The sequence below is a fragment of the Salvelinus fontinalis genome, chromosome 25 (genome assembly GCF_029448725.1).
Source record: "Salvelinus fontinalis isolate EN_2023a chromosome 25, ASM2944872v1, whole genome shotgun sequence".
Classification (NCBI taxonomy): Eukaryota; Metazoa; Chordata; class Actinopteri; order Salmoniformes; family Salmonidae; genus Salvelinus; species Salvelinus fontinalis.
The window spans coordinates 16,820,670-16,842,316 of record NC_074689.1 but is presented as its reverse complement, the minus strand read 5'-3'; the positions used below and the strand labels follow the sequence as shown (position 1 = coordinate 16,842,316).

The 21,647-nt window shown below is 44.0% G+C and overlaps 2 protein-coding genes across 11 annotated transcripts in view; both read right to left on the bottom strand.

Moving 5' to 3' along the window:
• LOC129822908 (retinal-specific phospholipid-transporting ATPase ABCA4-like) overlaps positions 1-537 on the bottom strand; it is a 58,204-nt gene extending 57,667 nt beyond the window's left edge. For all 5 annotated transcript variants that reach the window (XM_055881427.1, XM_055881428.1, XM_055881429.1 and 2 more), the window contains exon 1: positions 387-537. The gene's annotated coding sequence lies outside the window, so the exon portion shown is untranslated. The remainder of the gene's footprint in view (positions 1-386) is intronic.
• An 84-nt stretch (positions 538-621) lies between these two features.
• The window catches only part of arhgap29a (Rho GTPase activating protein 29a), a 75,784-nt gene continuing 54,758 nt past the window's right edge, over positions 622-21,647 (bottom strand). For 4 of the 6 annotated variants that reach the window (XM_055881432.1, XM_055881434.1, XM_055881435.1 and 1 more), the window contains 12 exons: positions 21,422-21,559; positions 20,960-21,162; positions 19,585-19,769; positions 18,300-18,428; positions 17,072-17,170; positions 13,328-13,491; positions 6,410-6,598; positions 6,085-6,222; positions 5,608-5,843; positions 5,034-5,370; positions 3,324-3,432; positions 622-3,201 (listed from right to left, as the gene is read on the bottom strand). In XM_055881432.1, coding sequence (XP_055737407.1) covers positions 2,171-3,201; positions 3,324-3,432; positions 5,034-5,370; positions 5,608-5,843; positions 6,085-6,222; positions 6,410-6,598; positions 13,328-13,491; positions 17,072-17,170; positions 18,300-18,428; positions 19,585-19,769; positions 20,960-21,162; positions 21,422-21,559 — 2,958 coding nt within the window. In that variant the 3' untranslated portion in view covers positions 622-2,170. The remainder of the gene's footprint in view (positions 3,202-3,323; positions 3,433-5,033; positions 5,371-5,607; positions 5,844-6,084; positions 6,223-6,409; positions 6,599-13,327; positions 13,492-17,071; positions 17,171-18,299; positions 18,429-19,584; positions 19,770-20,959; positions 21,163-21,421; positions 21,560-21,647) is intronic. The other 2 variants (XM_055881433.1, XM_055881437.1) reach the window with 1 other exon arrangement.

The following is a 21,647-nucleotide window of genomic DNA, read 5'->3' as shown; positions in this document are numbered from 1 at the left end:
TCTTTCACCTAGTTGGCTCAGGGATTCTAACCAGCGATCTTTCGTTATGTGGCCCAACGCTCTTAATTGCTAAGCAAACGTTACCTGCCGCCAGTAGTATATGTTATGCACAATGTAAAATCCTTAACTGGTGTTGTATCAAGATGTATTCCCCTCTTCTGACTTTGATATACCAAATGTGTTTGTTAAATAAACATCTTTGCATGCTGTTAGCAACAAGGTTGAGATGTTGATGATAGGATTTGGTTGCTTTAAGAATTCCCAGGAGCATACAGATTTTACAACCACAACATAGGCTGTCCTAGCAAGCATAGCTATTACACATGAATGAACAGACTAGTAACACAACTATATAGGACACCTCAAGAACATGAAAGACCACTTACTTCACAAGAATAGAACCGTGGAGTACCATCTAGTAGTGAGTATAAAGTAACCCAGGACGTTGCGTTGTGTGTCCCATGTCTGGTGCTAACAGCTAACCACGCAGTTCCTTTAGTAACTACAGACCCAGCGAATAGTTAATCTGATTGATTTAATCTTCTTTCTCAATGCCTCAGAGCCTGCTAACACCGCTCATCCATTTTCACAGAGACCTGAATGACCTGACAACCACCCGAGAAAGAGAGGGATCATTTTATTGAAGGTTATGGGAAAAAAAATAGGGTCTACATGTTATGGTTTCTACCTCTTACGCTCCATTTATTCACATCAACTAGGAATTGACCTAGGCTCCAAAATCTGGGTTATCAACTATCTATACTGTAGGTGTGGGAATACAAAAGATTACAGAAACATGTTTGGAAGTTGTCAACTATATTTAATAAGTTACAAAAAGGTGTATGTTCGTATGTACCAGTTTGTACAATGAAAGGGATTTAATACATTGGAGACAATCTGCAAAGACCCTTATAGATAATATTTATAAAATATAGACGGATATACCATTTACATGAATGTAGCACTTACTGGTACTTATAACCTGTACAAAGTGCGAGTATAATTGATATGATTAAAATATCTGGTCAGCACTGACTGAACTAAATAGTACTTTCAAAAAGAGAACAGCTTTGGCCCATCGTAATATTGTGATAGACTTCTTACAACAGGCCAGAAACGACCTGACTGACCTCTAATTATATTATTCAATGTTTTTCAGTTGAGTTGTTAGGTTGTTACCTTCCAGGTGAAGGTCTAAAAGGAGCAGGTTGATGTTTGGTTGAAGTGTGGTTTTGAAGCATATCTCCATTGACTTACATACAGACACTTTCCACATATAATGTGTCAATCAAGTCAAAGATAAATAAGAGTTATTCATCCACGTTAAACAAGCAACACATGCAGTTTCAGGTTTGATAAAGCATACATTAAACATTGTAACTTTTCAAATGACTGTATACAAAAGTAATACTGTATACAAAATACTGCATTACAAAAAGTAGAAATATGTGTAATGCATAAAATAACTGTGAAAGACTGGATTAAGTAAGTGCGTCAAATTCAGTTTTGATAAAGTGGCGATACACACTATACTGTGACAATTGTTGAAATAATATTTTTTGGCATATAAACATACAAATACAGTGTACCAAAACTTTATACAACAGATACAGTATGATATTTCTTTAATAAAAAGTAATTGCACAGTTTAAAAGAGAGAAAAACATGCTATCCTGGCATTACTTTGTATTGAGCCGTATGTTAAAAATACTGTACATATAAATCTACAATGATGGATTTAACTTTTGGGAAATGAACTATTTCTTTAACATTTGTAGTGATTGGGTACTGGAAGCACGTTTTGATTATGTGGCTTTCTTTATACAGACCTTTTACAGAAACCTAGAATAGGTGAAGTGATTTATAATACAGCCATTGTTATGTAGTTAACTAAGTGCCTCCTGTCTTCATTTTGGGGACCTGCAGTACAACAGTTCCTTCCAGCACCAACTACGGAACTCCAAAAAAGATAACAAGGAATATATTAATATATATAACACTTCCGTGGGTAATTGTTTTCACAGTTCATGAAAGGATTTGAAGTTGTTTCTTCCTCTTATACAATATGGCACATATTATACAGATTTGACCATTTCAATCCTAATCATAGAAGGAAAATGACTCTTGATTAATTATAATGACGACCTGTGAGTAATGGCGATAAATACGGTCATACAAAATGGGCCTCGCGGTGCTCGAACTCCTGCAAGCGTCTGGCCCGTAGTCTCTGGTACACGGGCTTGGCCTCGTCACTGAGGTCCTCAGGGCTGGAGCTGGGGGATTGGGGCAGGGACAGAGAGGAGCCTGCAGCCTGCTGCGGAGCCTCAGTGTCCTCATCCACATTGTCTTCATCCACAGAGGGCTCGTCTACAGAGACCTCCAGACCCATCTCCTCTTCCTCATCATCTTCGTCATCATCATCATCATCATCATCGCCGTCCTCCTGTTCTTCCTCCTCTGCGCTGTTAGCTGCCTCGGCATGCTTCTTTTGCGGCGCGTCCCCTAACACTTTGTCCTTGCTCCCCGATGGGGGTTTGTAGAAGGTTCCAGGCGGTGGCTGTAGAGTCCGGGGGGGCCTGAACGCAGTGGGCACAGAGCTGTACTCGCACACGTTCTCCTCCCGTTTCAGAGTCCTGCCCGGCCTCACTGCGATGGTGTAGGGTCTGTTGGGGTAGATGGAAGAGGATGATGGTACAGAAGTGGAGAGGCTTGTGGTCGACTCCTCCACCTCTTTGTCTGCTGTAGGGAGGTTGGTAATGATCTTAGCTGTCCTGGGGGTGATGTCATAATGCTTGTACTGTCTGTCCCAGGTCCTACGCAACGTCCCCGTGTCGATGAACGTGCTCCGATAGTGGCTGCTCGCCCTCGACTTTGGCTTCTCGTCCTCTGACACTTCCTCAATTGACTGGTCCCGCGCAATGCTCCCGGCGCTCCCGGTAACGTCCTCGCTGTCCAGGTCAGCGGTGTTCCTGGCATTCCTCTCATCCACGCCGTGGGCGGGGTTCAGGAGGCGTTCGGCAGGCATGCTCATGGGTCGGGAGACAAGCTTGGAGCGGGGGTGGCGGAGGTGGACCCGGGAAGTGGTGTGGCGGGCCCGGGTAAGACCCCTCTCCCCCCTGTCCCTCTCTCCCTCTGCTCTCTGGACCTCAGGGACGCTGCCAGACAGGAGCCCGTTGAGTTGCTCTGAGTCCTCGTCCACTCCTACAGAGTAAAGAGGAGACACGTCAGTAATAAAGTAGCAGGGAGTGATACGTCAAAGTAGGCTATGGTACACAGTGTATCTATGGTCTCAGTGTGGCCAGCTATAGTGGGGTAATACTGACCAGGTGCATAGTCCCTCCCATCAGGCCTGGGTTTCCCCTCTCTGACCTCGTCCATTAAATGGGTGGAGGGGATTATGGAGGAATGACGCTTATACACTTTAGAGCTCTGCTGCAATGGACAGAGGACAGGAAACAGATGGACAGAGAGGGAAAAACACAAAGGAGAGAAAGAGAGGGGGGTTGGGGGCAAGAGAGAGAGAGAGAGAGAGAGAGAGAGAGAGAGAGAGAGAGAGAGAGAGTCAGTCAGAATCATTACTGTTTCAGTCAGTAGTAGTAGCTAGATCTGTAACATATGGATGGTGAGGTACACTACATGGACAAAAGTATGTAGACAACCCTTCAAATTAGTGGATTCGGCTATGTCAGCTATACCAGTCGCTGACAGGTGTATAAAATCGAGCACACAGTCATGCAATCTCCACAGACAAACATTGGCAGTAGAATGGACAAAAGTATGTAGACAACCCTTCAAATTAGTGGATTTGGCGATTTCAGCTATACCAGTTGCTGACAGGTATATAAAATCGAGCACGCGGTCATGCAATCTCCACAGACAAACATTGGCAGTAGAATGGCCGGTACTGAAGAGCTCAGTGACTTTCAATGTGGCACCGTCATAGGATGCCACCTTTCCAAGAAGTCAGTTCGTCAAATGTCTGCCCTGCTAGAGCTGCCCCGGTCAATTGTAAGTGATATTATTGTGAAGTGGAAACATCAAGGAGCAACAATGGTTCAGCCGCAAAGTTGTAGGCCACACAAGCTCACAGAACGGGACCGCCGAATGCTGAAGTGCGTACATCGTCTGTCCTCGGTTGCAACACTCACTAGTTCCAAACTGCCTCCTGAAGCAACGTCAGCACACTAACTGTTTGTCTGGAGCTTCATGAAAGGGGTTTCCATGGCCGAGCAGCCGCACACAAGCCTAAGATCACCATGTGCAATGCAAAGCATCGGCTGGAGTGGTGTAAAGCTCGCCACCATTGGACTCTGGAGCAGTGGCAATGCGTTCTCTGGAGTGATGAATCCCGCTTCACCATCCGGCAGTCCGATGAACGAATCTGGGTTTGGTGGATGCTAGGAGAACGATACCTGCCCGAATGCATAGTGCCAACTGTAAATTTGGGTGGAAGGGGAATAATGGTCTGGGGCTGTTTTTCATGGTTCAGGTAAGGCCCAGAAGAAAAATCTTTATGCTACAGCATATATTGACATTCTAGACGATTCTCTGCGTCCAACTTTGTGGCAACAGTTTGGGGAAGGACCTGTTTCAGCATGACAATGTCCCCGTGCACAAAGCGAGGTCCATACAGAAATTGTTTGTCGAGATCGTTGTGAAAGAACTTGACTGGCCTGCAGGGCCCTGCAGAGCCCTCAACCCCACCTTTGGAATGAATTGGAACGCCGACTGCAAGCCAGGTCTAATCACCCAAAATCAGTGCCCGACCCCACTAATGCTCTTGTGGCTGAATGGAAGCAAGTCCCCACAGCAATGTTCCAACATCTAGTGGAAAGCCTTCCCAGAAGAGTGTAGGCTGTTATAGCAGCAAAGTGGGGAACAACTCCGTATTAATGCCCATGAATTTGGAATGAGATTTTCGACGAGCAGATTTTCCACATACTTTTGGCCATGTTATGTATTGTAGTCAGTGCTGAGGTTAATCATATTTCTATTGACTTCTATTTTAATATGGGAACAGACAAGTCACTCACCTCCTTAATGTCAACTAGAGACTTGGAGTGTCTGCTGAGAAGCTGCTCCTTCTCCTGAGGGGTGAGGCAAGGGTTAGCGTCCGGACCCTTCAGAGGAGAGCCCTCCCCAGAGGGGCCTGGTGGGCCCTGGGGCCGTGGCAGAGGGCTGAGGGGGGCATCAAAGATCATCTGATAGTGTCTGATGAGGAGCTCCACGATGAGTGCCTGGTAGGGGTAGTCCACCAGGGAGGACAGGGACACCTCGGCGTCCGTCTGTCTTGGTTTGATGAGCGTGGGGCCGAAGATGATACCTAGGTTACTGGCTGTCATCTTGTTCTCCTCCGCCTGCTCGGTCACCCTACAGAGGTGAGGAAGGATGAAATATGAAGGTGGACTGGTTCATTGTTACTGCTGTTGCAGTTTTTTGTTGTTACTTTGTGGGTTTTAAGTTGTGTATGTATTTATAGGGTTGTATTCTGCCTTGAGATCTGCTGACTTAACTCAAAGTGTCCCATTGAAATCAGTAAATGATTTAGGTGAAAGTCAGTTGTGAGCGCTTGTTAACTCATTTAAATTCTCTGAATAGATTCGGTACCTGTGCAGGTGTTGGATGAGGAATTGCAAGGTCTTGTAGTGGGCCGGGGGCAGCTGTCTCAGGAGGTCTTTGATCTTGAAGAGGACCCGGTTGAGCTCCACGCTGACCTGTGGAGGGGTCAGGGAGGCGGGGCTGACCCTGGATGCCTCCACCTCGTCCACGATGATGTTCTGGCTCTCCTTGGCCAGGCCGATGAAGTCGTTGTAGAAACGGAACAGGATGAGAGGCTCTGGAAGCTGCAGGGAGAGAAAATAAACAAGGAAGTTAATTTTAAACTGGAATGACAAAAATATGAAGACAAATATACAACAGACAGGACTGGAGACAAAGAGATAAGCATTTGGGAGTATAAACTAGCAATGAATGAAGAGCAGGAAGATAAGTAAATATTATTGGGCTAGTGTGTGGTCTGTCTGATGTACTCTGTAACCAGCAAATATCTTGTCCTGAAGAATTGTGTGTGTGTGTGAAACCCACCTGTCTCAGGTAAAGTTTGAGCACGTTGCTGATGTCATGGGGGTAAAGGTCAGATAGCTCCACCAGGTCCTTGCCGTTCTCAAATGCCTGACAGAGCTTCTCCACACGAGACTTGGCCCCATTCACACGATAGATCCCCTGGACAACCAAGACATAACACAGCAGCCCATTTTATTATCCTAAAAATCATTACATAGCAGCAAAAAACGGAGATATTCAATTAAAAAAAAAAACTGGGGTGGATGACGCCTGAAACAATAGAGAATATTAGCTATACTATAGCTAGGCTACATAATCTTACTTCAAAAAGCTAGCATAATGTTACCTTGATGTCCAGCGCTCTATTCTCAATCTCCGAGGTACACTTCCTGATGATGAAAGGAATACCATCTGGGTTGTTCCTAGCTGCCTGGGTGAAGTCAACACCAAAGAGGTGCAGTCTACCCTGGAGTTTCTTATGACCACACTGGATGGCCAGAGTCTCCAGACACTTCTTATGGCAGGCCAGGGAGCACTGGGAAATAGCAGAGACGTCAAAGAGTGAATATCCATGTCAGCTAGCAATAATACTGTATATATATACCACTTAGCAGTGAGTGCATATATTTCAGTAAGTGTATGTGATCCCTGTGGGAATTGATCCCACGACCTTGACGTTGCTAGCACCCCACTTTCACAGAGCCACACAGGACCACAGTGTTACATAATCGTCTAAATAACCATTCCCCTCAAGTGACCACCTTTCACTGTCCTGTTCCAATGTATTCAAATATGAATGTTTCCATAAATATGTAATGCAACTCTATCTAAAATAAACAGAGCTGAGAGAACATTCTAACAAGAGGATCGTACAGGCTCCCAGAGGGTAACAAAAGGTCTTTGGTTTCCGCTGCACGTCCCCTTTTAATGAGTCCAAATACCTAGTGCTGGATGATGGAGAGGTCACTCTAAATGACAACTGATGGTCTGTGGACTCTCATTCAGCCCTTGTGTGGCTACTTGTCATCTCAACCTTTTTCCTATTGGTGCTAATCAAATCAAACTTTATTTGCCACAAGCGCCGAATACAACAAGTGTAGACTTTACTTACAAGCCCTTAACCAACAGTGCAGTTCAAGAAGAAGAAAATATTTACCATGTAGGATAAAATAAAAAGTATTAATAAAAGTAACACAATAAGAATAACGAGGCTATATACAGGGGGCACCGGTACCGAGTCAGTGTGCAGGGATACAGGCTAGTTGAGGTCATCTGTACATGTAGGTGGGGGCGAAGTGACTATGCATAGGTAAGGACCAAAAACCCGATACTGATTAAACGGCGGATATATATATATATATATATATATATATATATATATATATATATATTTGTAATAATGACAATTACAACAATACTGAATGAACAATGAACACGTTTATTTTAACTTAATATAATACATCAATAAAATCAATTTAGTCTCAAACAAATAATGAAACATGTTCAATTCAGTTTAAATAATGCAACAACAAAGTTTTGGAGAAGAAAGTAAAAGTGCAATATGTGCCATGTAAAAAAGCTAACGTTTAAGTTCCTTGCTCAGATCATGAGAACATATGAAAGCTGGTGGTTCCTTTTAACATGAGTCTTCAATATTCCCAGGTAAGACATTTTAGGTTGTAGTTATTATAGGACTATTTCTCTCTATACCATTTGTATTTCAAATACCTTTGACTATTGGATGTTCTCATAGGTACTTTACTATTGCCAGCCTAATCTCGGGAGTTGATAGGCTTGAAGTCATAAACAGCGCAATGCTTGAAGCACAGCGAAGAGCTGCTGGCAAATGCAGCTGCCTACCACCGCTCAGTCAGACTGCTCTATCAAATTACAGACTTAAATTATAATATAATAACACACAGAAATACGAGCCTTAGGTCATTAATATGGTCAAATCCGGAAACTATCATTTCGAAAACAAAACGTTTATTCTTTTAGTGAAATACGGAACCGTTCCGTATTTTATCTAATGGGTGGCATCCATAAGTCTAAATATTGCTGTTACGTTGCACAACCTTCAATGTTATGTCATAATTATGTCAAATTCTGGCAAATTAGTTCGCAACGAGCCAGGCGGCCCAAACTGTTGCATATACCCTGACTCTGCGTGCAATGAACGCAAGAGAAGTGACACAATTTCCCTAGTTAATATTGCCTGCTAACATGAATTTCTTTTAACTAAATATGCAGGTTTTAAAAAATATAAGAAATGCATTGATGTTTATATTCATGCAACGATTGTGCTTTTTTGGCAAATGCGCTTTTGTTAAATCATCCCCCGTTTGGCGAAGTTGGCTATCTTTGTTAGGAAGAAATGGTCTTCACACAGTTCGCAATGAGCCAGGAGTTCCAAACTGCTGCATATAACGTTACCCTGACTCTGTTGTTACCCTGACTCTGTTGTTACCCTGACTCTGTTGTTACCCTGACTCTGTTGTTACCCTGACTCTGTTGTTACCCTGACTCTGTTGTTACCCTGACTCTGTTGTTACCCTGACTCTGTTGTTACCCTGACTCTGTTGTTACCCTGACTCTGCAAGAGAAGTGACACAATTTCCCTAGTTAAAAGAAATTCATGTGAGCAGGCAATATTAACTAAATATGCAGGTTTAAAAATATATACTTGTGTATTGATTTTAAGAAAGGTGTTGATGTTTATGGTTAGGTACGCATTGGTGCAACGACAGTGCTTTTTTCGTGAATGCGCTTGTTAAATCACCCGTTTGGCGAAGTAGGCTGTGATTCAATGATAAATGAACAGGCACTGCATCGATTATATGCAAGCTAGATAAACTAGTAATAGAATCAACCATGTGTAGTTAACTAGGGATTATGTTAAGATTGATTGTTTTTTATAAGATAAGTTTAATGCTAGCTAGCACCTTACCTTGCTCCTTGTTGCATAACAGGTAGTCAGCCTGCCACGCAGTCTCCTCGTGGAGTGCAATGCAATCGGTGTCCAAAATGCCGATTACCAATGTCACGTTCCTGACCTGTTTTCTGTGGTTTTTGTATGTGTTTAGTTGGTCAGGGCGTGAGTTGGGGTGGGCATTCTATGTTATATGTTTCTATGTTGGGTTCAATGTGTTGCCTGAAATGGTTCTCTATTAGGGGCAGGTGTTTGACGTTTCCTCTGATTGAGAACCATATTAAGGTAGGGTGTTCACACTGTTTGTTTGTGGGTGATTGTTCCTGTGTCTGTGTCTACCACACGGGACTGTTTCGTTTGTTCGTTCGTTTGGCTAGTCTTTCCTGTTCGTGCGTTCTTCGTGTCTATGTAAGTTCTCAAGTTCAGGTCTGTCTACGTCGTTTTTGTTGTTTTGTATTCTATTCAAGTGTATTTCGTGTCAGTGTTCGTCTTGTTAAATAAATTCTTTATGTCTGCATACCTCGCTGCGTGTTGGTCCGATCCATGCTCCTCCTCATCCGAGGAGGAGGAATATGACGAACGTTACAGAATCACCCACCAAACCCGGACCAAGCAGCGTGGAAACGGGCAGCAGCGACAGCAGCAGCGGTACAAGGAGGAATGGACATGGGAGGAAATCCTAGACGGAGAAGGACCCTAGGCAGAGCCAGAGGAGTGTCGCCGCCCCAAAGCGGAGCTGGAGGCAGCGAAAGCGGAGAGGCGGCATTATGAGGCGCTAGCAAGGCAGAGCGGCTGGAAGCCCGAGAGGCTCACCCAAAAATTTATTGGGGGAGGGGGGGGGGCTAAAAGGGAGTGTAACTGGGTCAAGTAGGAGACTTGAGGAGTTGATGTCACCGGGAACAGCTCTCCATACTCGTCCTGAGGTGCGTGCTAGCCGTCTGGTTAAGACTGTGCCAGCCTCACGCACCAGGCCTCCTGTGCGCCTTCCTAGCCCTGCACGTCCTCTGCCAGCTCGCCGCTACAGCTCTCCCAGCCGTGCTTCCAGTGGAGAGAGAGGGCGTCGTCCCGGGCAGGCACCGTGTTATGCGGTGGAGCGCACGGTGTCCCCGGTGCGTGTGCTTAGCCCGGTGCGCAACATCTCAGCTCCCCACATCTGCCGGGCTAGGGTGAAGATCCAGGCAGGGCGGATGGTGCCAGCCCTGCTCTCAAGACCTCCAGTGCGTCTTCACGGTCCGGTCTGTCCAGTACCACCAGTGCCTACACCACGCACCATGTTTCCTGTCTTTGTGTTTTGTCTGCACCAGCTAGGGCTGTGACGGTTAGTTTGTTTTGTCATTTTGTATAGTTTCTTGTTTTGTGTTAATTATATAATGGAAAATTACCACGCTGCACATTGGTCCTCAGATCCTTCTCGCCTCTCCTCGTCTGAGGAGGAAGATGACTTAGAATGCCGTTACAAACGATTGTTATTAAAACAGTGAGTAGCATTGCGGGGGGGTCAGTCAGTGTAAATTGTCTGGTGGTGATTTTTATGAATTGTTCAGCAGTTTATTGGCTTGGGGGTAGAAGCTGGTAGGAACCTTTTGGTCCTAGACTAGGCGCTCCGGTACCGCTTGCCATGCAGTAGCAGAGAAAACAGTCTAGAACTTGGGTGACTGGAGTCTTTGACAATTTTATGGGCTTTCCTCTGACACCGCCTATTATATAGGTCCTGGATGGCAGGAAGCTTGGCCCCAGTGATGTACCGGGCTGCTCACACTATCCTCTGTAGCTCCTTATTGTCAGATGACAAGCAGTTGCCATACCAAGCGGTGATGCAACTGGCCAGGATGCTCTCAATGGTGCAGCTGTAGAATCTTTTGAGGATCTGGGGGGGAAAAGGTTTTGTCGTGCCCTCTTCACCACTGTCTTGGTATGTTTGGACCATGATAGTTCATTGGTGATGTGGACATCAAGGAATTTGAAACTCTCGACCCGCTCCACTACAGCCCCGTTGATGTTAATAGAGGCCTGTTCGGCCCGCATTCTCCTGTAGTCCACGATCAGCTCCTTTGTCTTGCTTACATTGAGGGAGAGGTTTTTGTTCTGGCACCACACTGCCAGTTCCCTGACCTCCTCCCTATAGGCCGTCTCATCGTTGTCAGTGATCAGGCCAACCACTGTGTTTGGCCACGCAGTTGTGGGTGAACAGGGAATACAGGAGGGGACTAAGTACACACCCATGAGGGGCCCAAGTGTTAAGGATCAGTGTGGCAGATGTGTTGTTGCCTACTCTTACCACCTGAGGAGTGGAGTGGGTCTAGGGTGTCCGGGAGGATGCTGTTGAGGTGAGCCATGACAAGCCTTTCAAAGCACTTCATGGCTACCAACATGAGAGATGAGTGCCACAGGGCGGCAATCATTTAGGCAGGTTACCTTCACTTCCTTAGGCACAGGGACTATGGTGGTCTGCTTGAAACATGTAGGTATTACAGACTCGGTCAGGGAGAGGTTTAAAATGTCAGTGAAGACACTTGACAGTTGGTCCGCCAAAGTTTTGAGTACACGTCCTGGTAATCTGTCTGCGGCTTGGTGAATGTTTACCTGTTTAAAGATTTTGTTCACATCGGCTACCGAGAGCGTTATCACACAGTCATCCAGAACAGCTGGTGCTCTCGTGCATGCTTCAGTGTTGCTTGCCTCGAAGCGAGCATAAAAGGCATTTAGCTCGTTTGGTAGGCTCACGTCACTGGGCAGCTCGCGTCTGGGTTTCCCTTTGTGGTCCGTAATAGTTTTCAAGCCCTGTCACATCCGACGAGCGTCAGAGCTGGTGTAGTAGGATTCAATTTTAATCCTGCGTTGACGCTTTGCTTGTTTGATGGTTCGTCTAAGGGCATAGCGGGATTTCTTAAAAGCGTCCGGATTAGTCTCCCACTCCTTGAAAGCGGCAGCTCTAGCCTTTAGCTCGATGCGAATGTTGCCTGTAATCCATGGCTTCTGGTTGGGATATGTACGTACAGTCACTGAGGGGACGACGTCATCGATGCACTTATTGATGATGCCGATGACTGAGGTGGTGTATTCCTCAATGCAATTGGATGTATCCTGGCACATATTCCAGTCTGTGCTAGCAAAACAGTCCTGTAGTGTAACATCCGCGTCATCTGACCACTTGAGCGAATCACTGGTACTTCCTTCTTTAGTTTTTGCTTGTAAGCAGGAATCAGGAGGATAGAATTATGGTCAGATTTGCCAAATGGAGGGCGGGGAGAGCTTTGTATGCATCTCTGTGTGTGGAGTAAATAAGGTCTAGGATTTTTCCCCCCTGGTTGCACATATGACATGCTGGTAAAAATTTGGTAAAACTGATTTAAGTTTGCCTGCAGTAAAGTAACCGGCCACTAGATGCGCCGCTTCTGGGTGAGCATTTTCTTCTTTGCTTATGGCCTTATAGAGTTGGTTGAGAGCAGTCTTAGTGCCAGCTTAGTTTTGTGGTGGTAAATAGACAGCTACAAATAATACAGATGAGAACTCTCTTGGTAGATAATAAGGTCTGCAGCTTATCATAATGTACTCTACCTCAGGCGAGCAATACCTTAAGACTTCTTATTAGACATCGCGCACCAGCTGTTATTGACAAAAAGACACACACCCCCACCCCTCGTCTTACCAGAGGTAGCGTCTCTGTTCTGCCGGTGCATGAAAAATCCTGCCAGCTCTATATTGTCCGTATCTTTCGTTCAGCCACGTCTTGGTGAAACATAAGATGTTACAGTTTTGAATGTCCCATTGGTAGGATAATCTTAATCGTAGGTCATCAGCAAGAAGAATGGAAGGCATTGGGAGTTTACTCGCTCGCCTCCGGATTCTCAGAAGGATCCCCGATCTGCGTCCCCTTTTCCGGCGTCTTTTCTTCACGCAAAAGGCGTGGATCTGGGCCTGTTCCAGTGAAAGCAGGATATCCTTCTTGTCGGACTCGTTAAAGGAAAAAGTTTCTTCCAGTCCATGGTGAGTAATCGCTTTTCTGATGTCCAGAAGTTATTTTCGGTCATAAGAGATGGTAACAGCAACATTATGTACAAAATATGTAAAAAAAAATAAGTTACACAAAACTAAAAAAAATGACAAAATAGCACAATTGGTTGGGAGAATGTAAAATGTCAGCCATGTTCTTCGGCGCCAGTATGTCTTATTTGGTTACTTACTGTACCCCAAATCACATTTTGCTCTACCTGAAGTACCCCCTCATGTTCCACTGATCATTAGGCCTATGGTCTTAAGAGTCTTTCCAATTCCCCCCTGTGGCCAGGTACTTCCAGGGGTAGAGCACCCCAGATTGAGAACCACTGCACTCACCTCCTCACACTCAGCCCCATGGAAGACCACCAGACTATCACACTCTCTGCACTTGGACAGGGCCCTCAGCTTCCTCAGCTTGTGTGTCTGGGCTGCCTTGGACATCTGGGTGTTACGGAACGGACCTGGGGAACTGGCTGTCTCTATCAGCATCTCACTCAGGCCTGAGGGAGAGAAGAGACGGAGAGGAGGGAAAGAAAGCGAGAGAGAGCGGGAGAGAGTCAGTATCATCTCCATTAAAAGCATCACTCTCAGTATTATTGGTCTGTTCTGTTGTTGGTCCAAATGTTGTTTTGCTCAGTGAGTGTAATATTAATTATAATCATAATTTTGTTGGATGCTTATGCAAAACTCCATTGTTTAGCTGGAATGGAAGTTTGTATACTGTATGTTTGACTGTGATATGTGGTTGTAACACCTATCTTAAGATGAATACACTAACTGTAAGTCGCTCTGGATAAGAGCATCTGCTAAATTACTAAAATGTCAAATGTACAGTGCCTTTAGAAAGCATTCACACCCCTTGACTTTTCCACATTTTATTGATTAAATTGAGATTTTGTGTCACTGGCCTACACACAATACCACATAATGTCAAAGTGGAATTATGTTTTTAGGAATGTTAACAAATTAATAAAAAATGAAAAGCTGAAATGTCTTGAGTCAATAACTATTCAACCCTTTTGTTATGGCAAGCCTAAATAAGTTCAGGAGTAAAACATTTCTTAACAGGTCACATAATAAGTTACATGGACTCACTCTGTGTGCAATAATAGTGTTTAACATGATTTTTGAATGACTACCTCATCTCTGTACACCACACATACAATTATCTGTAAGGTCCCTCAGTCGAGCAGTAAATTTCAAACACAGATTCAACCACAAAGACCAGGGAGGTTTTCCAATGCCTCACAAAGAAGGGCACCTATTGGTAGATGGGTATAAATTTAAAAAAAGCAGACATTGAATATCCCTTTGAGCGCAGTGAAGCTATTAATAACAGTTCGAGTGGTGTATCAATACACCAAATATACACCGTCTACATATACACCCACTACAAAGGTAAGGAGTCCTTCCTAACTCAGTTGCCAGATAAGAAGGAAACCGCTCAGGGATTTCATGAGGCCAATGGTGACTTTGAAACAGTTTAATGGCTGTGATAGGAGAAAACTAAGGATGGATCAACAACATTGTAGTTACTCTACAATATTAACCAAAATGACAAAATGAAAAGAAGGAAGGAAGCCTGTACAGAATAAAAATATTACAAAACATGTATCCTGTTTGCAATAAGGCACTAAATAAAAAATGCTAAAAATGTGGCAAACTACTTTATGTCTTGAACACAAAGTGTTATGTTTGAGGAAAATCCAATACAACATATCACTGAGTACCACTCTCCATATTTTGAACCCAGGGGTGGCTGCATTATGTTATAGGTATGCTTGTCATCGGCAAGGACTTGGGTAGTTTTTTAGGATGAAAAGAAAAGGAATAGAGCTAAGCACAGTTAAAATCCTAAAGAAAAACCTGGTTCAGTCTGCTTTCCAACAGACACTTGAAGACAAATTCCCCCTTTAGCAGGACAATAACTTAAAACACAAGGCCAAATCTACACTCGAGCTGCTTACCAAAATGACATTGAATGTTCCTAAGTGGTTTAGTTACAGTTTTGACTTAAATTGGATTGAAAATATATGGCAAGACTTTAAAATGGTTGTCTAGCAATGATCAACAACCAACTTGACAGAGCTTGACATTTTTTTAAATAATAATTGTATAATCTAGGTGTGCAAAGCTCTTAGAGACTTACATTTGGCAGACACTCTTATTCAGAGCGTCTTACAGGAGCAATTAGGGTTAAGTGCCTTGCTTAAGGGCACATCGACAGATTATTCATCTAGACGGCTCAGGTATTCAAACAAGCAACCTTTCGGTCACTGGCCAAATGCTGTTTTATTTAAAAAAACATTTTTACCCCTTTTTCTTCCCAATTTCGTGATATCCAATTGATAGTTACAGTCTTGTCCCTTCGCTGCAACTCCCGTACGGACTCGGGAGAGGCGAAGGTCGAGAGCCATGTGTCCTCCAAAACACGACCCTGCCAAGCTGCACCGCTTCTTGCTTAACACGGAGCCAGCCGCACCAATGTGTTGGAGGAAACACCGTCCAACTGGCAACAGTGGATGCACCCTCCCACCACAGGAGTCGCCAGAGCACGATGGGACAAGGACATCCCGGCCAGCCAAACCCTCCCCTAACCAGGACAACACTGTGCCAATTGTGCGCCGCCTCATGGGTCTCCCGGGCGTGGCTGGCTGCGACACAGGCTGGAATCGAACCCGTGTCTGTAGTGATGCCTCTAGCATTGCGATGCAGTGCCTTAGACTGCTGCACCACTCGGGAGGCCATGGCCCAAAGCTGTTAACCGCCAGACTACATGCCACCACTTACTCAGGAACACTCACAGCTGTAATCATTGCCAATGGTGATTCTAAAATAAATTGACTCAGGGGTATGGATACTTATATAAATGTGATATTTCTGTATTTTATTTTCAATAAAGTTGCACAAATTTCAGAAAACATGTTTTCACTTTGTCATTATTGGGTATTGTGTGTAGATGGGTGAGAACAAAACATCTATTTAATTCACGCGTTAACACAACAAAATGTGGAATAAGTCAAGGGGTATGACTACTTTCTGAAGGCGCTGTAAATGTTTTACATACAGATCTATTACTGTATTGATTCATAGTTTTTTATGTTAATTACACAAATGTATCAGTTACTTGGGGCGGCAGGTAGCCTCGTGGTTAGACCGTTGGACTAGTCACAGAAAGGTTGCCAGATCAAATCCCGAGCTGACAAGATAAAAATAGGTCATTCTACCCCTGAACAAGGCACTCAACCCACTGTTCCTAGACCGTCATTGAAAATAAGATTTTTTTCTTAACTGACTTGCCTAGTTAAATAAAGGTAAAAAGAAATGTATAAAAAATATAGTTATTTGTGACATTTGACTGTGTAAAACCTAGCGGAACTACATATTTCTCTGAGAGAGGTGGATATTTAGCATTCTGCAAAAAAACATGATTATTTGTCTCTGAAATGAAACCATCAATGATACATTTCAAACAAATACGTCTGTCTTTAAACAACCCCATGCCATGTTTAGATAGTGAAAAAACACACCAATCTCATTCATAAGATCTTTTAACAATAAAAGCTAACTTACCCACATTTCTGAAAATGGATATATAGCGTTTTAGAAAGAAGATCTCTTATACGCATGTGTGCAATTGGAAATGTGTTTTTTTGCATATCCCAACTCTCCCTGACACCCTCAGAGATTGAGGTCGCGGCCAGTGTCTGTCATTATCAACAGCGACCTTGGAGCAATAAGGGTTGAGTGCATTGCTCAAGGGCACATCGGTAGATTTGTTCACCATGGAGATTCAAAATAGCAACATTTACTGGACTAATGCTCTAACTGTTACCACATACTCTTATGACATTTCAAGCAACTGTTTAACCACACACACGCACACGCACACACACACGCACACACACACACACACACACACACACACACACACACACACACACACACACACACACACACACACACACACACACACACACACACACACACACACACACACACACACACACCTTCCCTGAACTTCCCTTTGCCAAAGCAAGCATATAGAAACATATCAAATGAATGAACTATCTGACTCACCGTTGTCGGACGGCGAGGGCGGCTCTCTCTCGTCCAGGTCATCAGCTGACGACATGGTCCCCGTGGAGGGGGTTCTGGGTAATCTCCTCTTGAAGTCACCTAAGCAGGAGGCAGTGAACGCACAAAATATTCTCATAGTAACTTCTCAATACAACTGTCTAGCTACTCAATACTACTGTCCACCGTCTAACCGAGGCCTAGTCTAGTAGTAATATCATTTGTATTCAGTAAGCACGCATGACTGTAGGTCGTTTTGGATGAAAGTGTCTGCTAAATGGCACATATATTATTATATAATATTATTATATATTATAGTTATTAGTAGATCCTTGGTTTTAGGAGGTTATCTCAGAGTGTCTGCTCCTTTCTAGCAATCGCTTCAAGCCTGGCTTGGTATGAACTGAGCGACTGTCAAAGACTGTCCAGCTATTATAACACAGGACCCTCCAATGGCAAGAGGTCAGGTGACCAACAGGCGACCACCCACAAGTCATTCTGGGTGATTCACAGCTACATTCAATTAACAACCCTTCTGGTTGATCCCTTACTGTTCTGATAATGGCCTGGACTAGAGGCCAACATCAGACAAGTGATAGGCCACATTCCCCACATTTCTCCAGACATTGGGGGACTTTGGAAATATAGGACTGACTAGATAGCAAACTCTCATTCCAATCATTCTAGATTTGTATGAGTCCAAAGGTGCTAACGAGTCAGATTGCTTAATCCAGTTAAATTAACTATAACTAGTTAAATAAAACATCTCACTCTGGAATGCTTGTTTTGTATGATTATAACATCATTGTAAAACTATAATTAATTTGAAGGAAACACATCATAACACGATTAGACAGTCAACACAAAACAACACCAGAATAACCCAAAACTCCAGAAAATGTCACTGTTATTTACAGATCACGTCCCTCTCCAGGGTATTATAGAGACACCTTCAGGACTCAGGCGTGCTCCCACTGTCTGTCTCTGTCTCTGGTTATTTTATTTTTCGTCTGTCTCTGTCACGTCTAGGAGGGAGGCTGCTATGGCATAACAACCATCAATCAATTCCTTTCAACAGGTGATGAAAGCTAAGGCAGACGGGGCGGTGCTGGTTGGTGCCAGGTGTTTGGAAGGTGGCTGCCAAGCCAATGGATAGAAGGTTGTGTGGAGATATGGCCCTGGGCTAGGAAGGGTATATAGGGAGGAGATGGGTGGAGAGATGGGGCCTTACCTGGGCTGGCGGTGGGGGAGTCCATGGATCTGGACTCGCTGCTGCCTCCGGCGCTCTCTGAGTCACTGCACATCCCCCCGCCCTGACTACCCGTTCCCCAGGGTCGGAACGGGCCCTGGATCCTCAGAGCTGGAACACACAATAGGAAATACTCATTCTGCATCTGTTACTGTACTCTTCCAATACATTTGCATTTATCCAATCATTCATAACTGAAAATCTTTTACATTTAGTTATTGAAACATTTGAAACAAAATGAATGCATGAATGTAGCTATTCAGAAATTCAGCTCATTCAAATTCAGTCAAGGAAACATGGACTAGACTGGCTAATTGCATCCTCATTGATAAAGGCAAAATGAGTGGGTTATGTGTGGGATAGAGAGCACATTAATTCAGTATCAAGCGGTTTACATGGAAACACTTGATAATCACAAAAGGAGATCATCCTCCCATAGACCTCTGTACACATCAAACGAATACAAACAAAAATGATTTATCATGAATGGGTTGATTATGTAAGCATTTCTTTTACATTCAAAACATGTATTCTTTTCTCAATGCCTATGAGGACCTGGACATGAAGAAGACAGAGATTACCAAACTGTAAAAGTTATTCAACATCTACCACAGATTATGACAACGACATTTTGCCTAGTAAAAAGATATTTGGGGTTAAGTCTTAAATTGGCCTGCAGTGAAGTGTGAGATGAGTCTATCAGTGTCATGACCTGATCTGAGTGCGTGTGAATGAGTGTGTGAGAGTGTGTGTGAAGGTGTGTGTGTCCCTGAATGACAGACAGTCAGATGAGGACTGGATCAACCTCGATGCTTCCAGACTCACTCACTCCAACAGAAGCACAACACACACACACTCTCTCTATCTCTTGCTCACCTAAGTTATGTGTACATATCTACCTAATTTACCTCGTACCGCTGTAAATTGACACGATACTGGTACTCTGTGTATATAGCCAAGTTACCGTTACTCATTGTGTATTTATTATTACGTGTTATTACTATTTTATTATTTCTCTATTTTCTTTCTCTCTGCATTGTTGGGAAGATCCCGTAAGTGAGCATTTCACTGTAAGTTTACACCTGTCGTTTACGAAGCATGCGACAAATACAATCTGATTTGATTTGGATTTGATCTCTATCTCGTGTAGGCTTTAAAAGAAAAGTGAGTGTTATCATCCCTTTCTTTTGTTGTTTATTAACCTGTATTATAGGATCAGGCCTCATCAGAAACCCGCATGTAAATGACTAGGCTACCACTAGACTACCTTGGATGTCGGTGCTGCTGTTGGACCGTCTCTCAGAGATCTTGGCAGGCCGTGTGTTGACCGGGCTCTCCACCTCGTCGGTCCCCAGGAAGTCCCCAGAGGTGATGGACATCTGAGACAGGTTACCGTGGGAACTGTGAGTACTGCAGTGGGTGCTGCTCAACGACCGCTTGGCGAGGGGCAACCTGGGAAGAGTTTAGATGAGCATTCCATCTCACGTTATAGGCAACATAGAGATTATCCAGTGTCTTGTGACAGTACTGTAATCAATCAACATGAACTCACATGGACGGATCCATAGCCTTTACATACATAATCACCAAGCTGAATAGCTGAGAAAGGAAATTAATTATTCCCATTAACATCAACAGAAACCTGAAATGAACAGCCCAATCAACATTCACATATGTGGAAATTGATAACGGAATACTAATAATCAATGGATCTAATACCAATCAACGGGCCCTCCTACAAGGACGTGCATATAGGCAGTCTATAGGATATAGGTCTATAATGAACCCCTGCTTCCCCTCCGTGTCGCCCCACTGCTTTTGCTCAGAGAAGTAAACAAACCAAGAACAAAGTATCTACGTCCACACTGTTTCACTACGTACATCCTTACACAAGCAGAGTCTATGACGACCACTCATGAACGGAAGGGCTAAAAATGATATTTTTTTGTATGAACTTAAGAATGGTCCAGTCGGCAAACTGGGGCCTATCTTATATCTGTACACAGATCAGCAAAAGAATTGAACAACTTAGATTGGTGTTTCAGTCCGAAGGCATGGCCTGAAATAGTATTATGAAAACAGAGTTTTCCCCTTCTCCCTACCTCTTTCTTCACCTCTCTCTCTCTTTCTCTTTCACATGACCAGTCACTACCTCAGGAAGTCCTGCAGACCAAACTCAATTGTGTTCCCCTCTCTAACACAATCTCTCTAAAAAACTCTCTCTCGCTCTTTCTCTCTCTCTAGCTCTCCCTCTCTCTCTCCCGCTCTCCCAGTCACTCGTTCTCTGAGCAAATCACAAAATATAATACTATTCTCCATAAGGCTTTTTCTCTCAAAACACAATCTTCCTGCTCCCACAGAGAGCAACTCACTCATTTGTTCATATGATGGCACTCATGGAGATCTCAATCCTATTTATGATGATGCATCACAAGTTTTTAGGCACACACACACACACACACACACACACACACACACACACACACACACACACACACACACACACACACACACACACACACACACACACACACACACACACACACACACACACTCTATTTATGTTTAAGGATCAAAGAGTGAGTTTAAGCCAAAGTAGTAGGATAATCAAAATCACAGCATCCATCCAGTGTTCCCCTCACCCTGCGTTGTTACAGTGTGAGACGGTGGCGTCGAAGGAGTAGGACTCCACCCTGGGTCTGTCTGACTGGGCAGGAAGACTCCTGACGAAGCCAACGTATCGCTGACCCGGCTCGTACAGCTTGGCGCTCTCACACAGAGACTGGTGGTTGACGGGTAGAGACACAACCTGGGCCTGCTGGAGCTGGAACCAATTCACTGTCACCTGGGGAGACGTACACACAGAGAAAGCCCATGAGATACAGCACCCATAAAATTAGAATGACAGTATCTACACATGACAGTATCTACACCTACACCAGATCTACAGTATCTTCTTTTATGACATTATCTACACCAGACAGAATGTCCAAAAATGGCCTTTAGTAGTCACTGGACATACTATATTACTATCTACTATATTTTGGGGAATATTTGATTTTACTCAAACATTTGGATCCTGTAAGATGTATTTGTCAACATACCGCTTTCAGAGTGAGGTCACACTGGAAGACCAGCTTTCGTAATTGGGTGAGGATATCACTCTTGGTGTTGGCCAGGTCCACTCTTTTCACCCCTACATCTGTCAGACAGGCCTTGCAGTGGTCTCTGGCCTCATCCGCCTATGGAAGAGAGTGTGGGGGGAGGGGGGGGTAACATGTCAAGCAGAACTGCTCACAACTACAATCCAGTGATCAAAAAAGTAACATC